The sequence below is a fragment of the Propithecus coquereli genome, unplaced genomic scaffold, assembly GCF_000956105.1.
Source record: "Propithecus coquereli isolate 6110/MARCELLA unplaced genomic scaffold, Pcoq_1.0 Scaffold862, whole genome shotgun sequence".
In the NCBI taxonomy this organism is placed as follows: Eukaryota; Metazoa; Chordata; class Mammalia; order Primates; family Indriidae; genus Propithecus; species Propithecus coquereli.
This window is the reverse complement of record NW_012154863.1, coordinates 139,525-146,960: the sequence shown is the minus strand read 5'-3', so window position 1 is coordinate 146,960 and position 7,436 is coordinate 139,525. Positions and strand designations below refer to the sequence as shown.

The 7,436-nt window shown below is 46.7% G+C and overlaps 1 protein-coding gene across 2 annotated transcripts in view; it reads right to left on the bottom strand.

Moving 5' to 3' along the window:
- The window catches only part of WHSC1 (Wolf-Hirschhorn syndrome candidate 1), a 115,089-nt gene that overhangs the window by 85,437 nt on the left and 22,216 nt on the right, over positions 1-7,436 (bottom strand). For both annotated transcript variants that reach the window (XM_012664148.1, XM_012664149.1), the window contains exons 2-3: positions 4,436-5,058; positions 1,886-2,048 (exon numbers count right to left, since the gene is read on the bottom strand). In XM_012664148.1, the coding sequence (XP_012519602.1) occupies positions 1,886-2,048; positions 4,436-5,029 (757 nt within the window). In that variant the 5' untranslated portion in view covers positions 5,030-5,058. The remainder of the gene's footprint in view (positions 1-1,885; positions 2,049-4,435; positions 5,059-7,436) is intronic.

The following is a 7,436-nucleotide window of genomic DNA, read 5'->3' as shown; positions in this document are numbered from 1 at the left end:
CCCAGAGTGCTAGGATTACAGGCGTGAGCCACCGCGCCCGGCCGAATGTTTTTTAAATAGATAAATAAAAATACAAATAAGCAAACAATAAATAAAATAGTTTACATACACAAAAAAGCTAGAATCCAAGTGTGACCATTTGGCATTGTTTTGAAAACCAAGCAAATACCCAGTTACATAAAGACACTTAAAAATGGGTATAAAGTCCGGGCACAGTGGCTCACGCCTATAATCCTAGCACTCTGGGAGGCAGAGGCCGGAGGATCGCTCGAGGTCAGGAGTTCGAGACCAGCCTGAGCAAGAGTGACACCCCATCTCTACTAAAAATAGAAAAAAAATTAGCCAGGCGTGGTGGCATGCACCTATAGTCCCCGCTACTCAAGAGGTTGAGGCAGGAGGATCCCTTGAGCCCAGGAGTTCTAGGTTGCAGTGAGCTGTGATCGTTGACACTGCACTCCAACCTGGGTGAAAAAGTGAGACCCTGTCTCAAAAAAAAAAAAAAAAAAGACTACTTCAGTTTCACAGGTATGAGGGCTAGAAGCTTGAGATGGCTTCATATAAACAACTAAAAATCCCCAGAACTAAAAAAGAAATCAGCAAGAGTTGCTTGTGGTGTGCCATGCAGACAGAAGACGTGAAAGTCACTGGGTTTGCTGTGTGGGCACCAGGCCCAGTTTTAGAGAGCTAAGAAGGAACTGACAACCCCTCACACACACCTAAATGTGCCTGGACACTGGCTGCAGATGCATGATGGTCTATCCCCAAAGTGGGGACCCCTTCTGTCTGAACCAGCATTTTCTTTCATATTCTCACCAAGTCTAGATGCCTTGGGGTATACCCTGGGGTTCCTGCAGCCCCTTGGAAGGGACTCCCCCAATTCTGGCAAGCCAAGGATACCAAAGGTCCTCAGTGGATGCAGAGCTGAAGCCAGGCCATAGGTTCTTCTGCCACAAGTCCTGCAGAGCACGCATGCATGCGTGAGCCTTGCAGCAGAGGCCAACCACCCCCATGGGACAGAAGACCCAGGCAGGACTCAGGCAGGGGCACCTGGGACTCAAGAAAGGTCCTCTTTATCCTGAATCCATGCCCCCTAAAGTTGACGTTTGCCAAAGAGGTGTCACTTTGTCCCACTCCCAGCCGACAGGCCTGTTTGGCTACTTGGGTGGCAGAGTAGGGACCTAAGTAAGTGCAGAATGAGAGCAGCAATGCTGCTCCTGTGAGAGCTCAGGCCTCCAGCTAGAGACCAGGAGGGGCCATGTACACCCTGCACCACTGAGGGGCCATACACACCTGCACCACTGAGGGGCCATACAAGGCTGACTGTTGGCAGTACTGGGCTGGAGCACTGGCCTGGTCCAGTCATGCCTCTAGTCGCTCACACTTCTGACGGGTGCACAGGTCATGGGAGCACTAACCTGCTCAACTCCAACTCTGTACTTGCCACATCTCACTTTCCTTAAACTAAATGCAAACTTTAGAAGATTTTCCAGAAGAATCTCAAACCACCTGATGCTTTACTTTTCCTCTAAAAATGCATGTATAGGTTGCCCCACTATTATTTAAGTATTTGGTTATATCAATGACATATTACATTCTTAATGTATTACTTTAGCTGTTCCATGTGTAAATCAATTTACCTACCCAAGTTTTGTGAGACAAAGATGATCATTTCTAATTGCTTTCTCTCTTCCCACAAGTCTAATAATTGTGGACATTTTTAAAACTTAAACTTAGTATAAAATACTATTTCTGCAAATCATGCTGAAATAAGCAATTACTGCACATCTAAATAGTAGGGCTAGTTAAGGAACAGTAAGAAGGCTGGAGATGAGAAACACCAAGTGCAAAAGAGAAAGATGGAAAAACAGCCCAAAAAACACAATACCTTTAAGTTTGGTATAGTTGTGAAGGAGTGGATCTGCAGAAACCATGCAAGGCCACCAAGGGTAACCCGACACTTTGGACCACACCAAATCACCGATGTTATATTTCAACAGATGTTCTTTGTCTCTGCCAGTGTTTGGGCAGGACTCTTTCTTAACTGGAATCTGAAAATGAACAACAAAAGACAAATACTAACATATCTAATAACTACCCCTAAATCTAGCCTTCTATCCATACAAAGACCCAAGATTAATCAGGCTGGAGGCTCAAAACACATATAGATCCCCCAAAAAGGAGCATGCAGTCCTTGCTGTGTTTTAGATAATAGCCCCATTATCACCTCTTGGAAACCGTCTGTGTCTCTCACCCTCAGCTAAAGGGTCAGCACAGTGTCTGGCCCACACGGGTGTTCAACACTACAAGGATCTCTCTATAAATCTACTCCCTTGGCCTGGTGGACGGTCTTTAATGGTTCTTTATTCAACTGGTCAAAGAGGAATTCTCACAGAACTCCGAATTTTTACTGCCCCCTGCGCCCGGGCACATGTCTGACCATCAGTTCTCAGAAGTACATGTGTCACCTGACACGAAGGTGTGAATGTGGTAAGGCCAGGGCTGGATCAAGCCCTGGCCTCACCACTTGTGATCTGAGTTCTCGGGCTCTGTGAGGCTCAGTTTCTCCATCTCTGACACATGAATAGTTTATGAGGCTGAACATCCTGCCATGGGCAAACTCCTTCCCAAGCCACTCTTGGTTCTGCTCTCCAGTGGGAATAAGCGTACCAGCAGGGCCCTGACCTCTCTGAGGGTAAATTCCTACCCCTCCTTCTAAGTGCACTATGTACTTAGGCAAGCTACTGAACTGCTGTGGGCCTCAGTTTCCTCATCTCTGAGCTGAGGATACCAACCCTGAAATCTCACTGGCAGTCACAAAGATCTGTGGGTATGCTGTTGAAGGCTGGCTTGAGTTGCCACATTACACACCTTCAGGGTTACATTTATTGTCCCCACTGTGTAGGTGGAAGTCAAAATTCACGTGATTTATCCAAGTTTTAACAAAACCAAGGGGCAGAGCTAGGAATAAAAGCCAGGTCTCTGACAATTTGCACAAGCCTCTTCCCCTGTAAAAGCATTAAGTTTGGCTAGGTGCAGTGGCTCACGCCTGTAATCCTAGCACTCTGGGAGGCTGAGGTAGGAGGATCGTTTGAGCTCAGGAATTCGAGACTGGCCTGAGCAAGGGTGAGACCTCGTCTGTACTAAAAAAAAAATAGAAAGAAATTAGCTGGACAACTAAAAATATATAGAAAAAATTAGCCGGGCATGGTAGTACATGCCTGTAGTCCCAGCTACTTGGGAGGCTGAGGCAGAAGGATTGCTTGAGCCCAGGACTTTGAGGTTGCCATGAGCTAGGCTGACGCCACAGCACTCTAGCCCGGGCAACAGAGTGAGACTCTGTCTCAAAAAAAAAAAAAAAAAAAAAAAAAAACCACTTTTTTTTAAACCCCCAAACCTCTTCATTATTTTACTGATTTCAAGGAAATTCCACTCATTCCCCATCTGTGGAAACTCTAAAGTTCCTCGATTACAATTTTAAATTTAATAACCCAACCATGGTGACAATGTCAACTCCCACTGGTCTCAGGCTCCCTTGTCCCCACCCCTCCAAGTGGGCCTGGAGCTGTGGTTAAAGACCAACACCCTCTAGACCATCATCCAGACAGAGAGAGGAGGCTGCTGCCCTGTACCTATTTCCTTCTGCCAAGGCCAAGGTCCCTTGGCTATCGTATATGGCTTATACTCATTTAAATGTCAGGGCCATCCAGAGTGTCACTTTAAGACACCATGACACCAACCACCACGCAGAATGGAGCAAAACCACGAGGTCCATCCATCTTAAGTTAGGGCTCTCCTTCCCAGCCTTTGATTAGTCAGTACTCATTTGCTTGTTTATGTTCAACATGCTGGGCTCATGAAAGCATAAGACATAGCCCCAGTCCTCAAGGAGGCAGGCCATCTGCTAGACCACCTGGCTGAAGAGATACGTAAGTGGATAGTGGACCCGTGTGCGAGGACAGCAAGAGTACCTCTGCATAGCACCACTCTGTTTCCCACTCATTAGACAGTGCAGGCTTAAGGAGTCTCACACTAGAGCCCAGTGTGTCTCCACTGACCACATCAGGCCAAAGAATGCCTTGAAGATGAGGTCCATGAGAACAGCATAGTCATAAGTCATCAAGCAAGGGCTCTGGAACTAGCAGGCCGAGAGTCAGAAACTGGTTTTGCCTCTTTTTGGCCAGTAATCCTGAACTCGTAGTTAACCTCTCTAGGCCTCTCAATAGGCTCAGCAGCTGGCTGTGAGGCCTAAGGAGGCAACGCCAGAGCATCCTGGAGCCTGATGCCTGACCCACAGCCAGGGCTCAGTCAAGCACTGACAGCACCAGGCCATTCCCATCTCCTCCACCCACCATTGCACTCATGCAGGTGCCCTCACACGGTCCCCATGCTCACTGCTCACCGTCACATGACCCTAGTCAGAATTCCTCATAAATACCTTTTTATCGGAAGGACTTGAGATCTTAGACACTAGGGCTGCTTCGACAAGGCCCTGCTCCAGTAAGGAATCATACTTTACACTCCTCTTCCTGTTCCTCCTCGCCTTGTTCTCTGGTTTTTGTCCATTTTCTCCTGACTGGGACACATCAGCACTGTCACCACAGATGGAAGATTCAAAGAGAGGTTTCCCATTCATGTATGTTTTGGTGATTTTAAGCTTAATTTCTGGAGAGCCATTTTTGACAGGGGTAGTGCTAGGTGGTGTCCCCATTCCTTTCATTTCCTGGGGTTCAAAACGCAATTTGGCATCATGAGTGCCCGGTTCTCCATTAAATACACGGGAAGTAAGATCCTTCAACTTCTCAGCTGGAATAAAGGGAAGTGCATCGTGGCCATTAAACTTCTGCATGACACCCTCCTGCAGACTGTTAGAAAGCTGGGCTTTGCTGAGGAACACCGAACACTCGCGATTCACTTCACAGCTCTGAGTCTTTCCATTTGTATTGCCAAGGATTTCTGGTGCCTGCTTCATCTTAATGCACTTTACAACTTTCTGAACAGAAAGAGGATTTTTTTTGATGCTAAATTCCATCTAGCCCAGATGCTTCTGTTCTTAGAACGCTACAGTATTAAAAAAGAAGAAAAAAAAGAAAAAGCAACATATTACATTTAAACCTAGAATAAGTATGCCAACACATGTACAGCTTTTGGGGTTTGGAGTTTTTTTTTAAGCAATTTATGATGTTTTATATAATGATCTAGGTTGCAGGAGGCAGGTTTTTTTTTTTTTTTTTTTGAGACAGAGTCTCACTCTTTTGCCTGGGCTAGAGTGAGTGCCGTGGCGTCAGTCTAGCTCATAGCAACCTCAAACTCCTGGGCTCAAGCGATCCTTCTGTCTCAGCCTCCCGAGTAGCTGGGACTACAGGCATGAGCCACCATGCCCGGCTAGTTTTTTCTATATATTTTTAGTTGTCCAATTAATTTCTTTCGGTTTTTAGTAGAGACGGGGTCTCACTCTTGCTCAGGCTGGTTTCGAACTCCTGAGCTCAAAACAATCCGCCCGCCTCGGCCTCCCAGAGTGCTAGGATTACAGGCGTGAGCCACCGCGCCCAGCCCAGGAGGTAGTTTTAATATCACAACAATGACACAGAATCACAAAATGATAAAGCTAAAAGGAAAGACAAGGAATCATCTTTATTTATTTATTTATTTATTTTGAGACAGAGTCTCACTCTGTGGCCTGGGCTAGAGTGCCATGGCGTCAACCTAGCTCACAGCAACCTCAAACTCCTGGGCTCAAGCGATCCTCCTGCCTCAGCCTTCCAGGTAGCTGGGACTACAGGCACACGCCACGATGCCTGGCTAATTTTTTCTATTTTTAGTTGTTTGGCCAATTTCTTTCTATTTTCAGTACAGACAGAGTCTCGCTCCTGCTCAGGCTGGTCTCGAACTCCTGAGCTCAAACAATCCGCCCGCCTCAGCCTCCCAGAGTGCTAGGATTACAGGCGTGAGCCACCGCATCCAGCCTGGAATCACCTTTAAAAGGGAGAACACACCAGTCAAGGATGGCAAACTCCAGTTTGCACTATAACTAGTAGTCAGCGTGGCCATGGATGCGTGATTTAACCTGTCCAGTCACTGCTGAAAAGCTGATTATCACCTGCCCACTAGTACAGTATACACTTCAAAGAACCACTGTGTGTGAGGCAGCTAACACAATGTCGGGCCTGCGCCGGACAATAGGGAGGTGCTTGAAAGCAAAATAAACACCAACAGGAAAAGAATTCGTGCCAGGCTCAGCTCCATGCCCAGGATCACCTAATCAACATGTCTAAAATCAGATCTTCCAACCCCAACATAGCCTTAGCCCCAGATTGATGAAAAAAGAAACAAGAAGCCAAGAGTGACCAAGTACAAAAGCACCCGGGGTCAGTTCTAGTTTGTGCTCAAACTAGCATTCTAATCTCTGTCCCCCAGCCCCTCCTCATTCAGGCCCAAATTAAACACCACAAGGAACACTGCAGTAACATTAAATTTTATTTAGCTATCACGTGAAGATTAACTAGTCGAGGGCAACACTGCTGAGCCGTAACAGGCACTACTCTACAACATGGAGAAAACAGCCAACGTGCCACACTGGCCATATGGAGGCCCAAGTGAAGAAGGGGGTAGTTTTAGAAAGACCCCTCTGGATGCAGTGTGATGATGTGGAGTCTTCACTGTGAAGCTACAGTCTCCAATCTGAGACACACAGTGAAGGGGACAGAGCTAGAAATCAGGAACAGGCAAGCACCCACCCCAGATGGGGAGACATCTCCCAGTGTCTCCATCACAGACTCCATCCAATGAGACCCCTCTGAGAAGGCAGCAACCAATGACATCAGACATTGGGGAAAAGTTGAGAACAATAAGGAACAGGGATGCCCAGGGATGTTCCTGGGGATTTTTAGCCCTGTCTGGAAACACTTCTGATTATCACCACTTGAGAGCTGCTGCTGACATCAGAGTAGGGTCTTCTTCCAGCTCATATCAGACCAACTATCCCACAGGTAAAAACTATACACCCTGGACAAAATATGAAAAACTACCTGAAGGCACCAAAAGTAACCAAAAGCAGAAAGAAAATGGATGGAGTCAACTCTTGAAAGAAACTGAACAACACTGGCTGAACTCAGTTTTTAGATTTGTGCCTGAGGAGAGTTTGAAGCAACTGTAACAGGTGTAAAAGGAAGGGGGAAACCTCAAAAAGGAGAGTCCCAGAATGAGAATTCCAAATTCAGCATATAAATTCTGCCCAAATTCCAGGCTGACACACATATGGGGCAGATTCCAAGCAGCCTAGCTTATAAATAACTGAAATGAGGTTCCAGCTGCTGGACAAAAACAAAGCAAAAAGCACTCTTAAAAGAAATATACGGGCCAGGCGCGGTGGCTCACGCCTGTAATCCTAGCACTCTGGGAGGCCAAGGCGGGCGGATTGTTTGAGCTCAGGAGTTCGA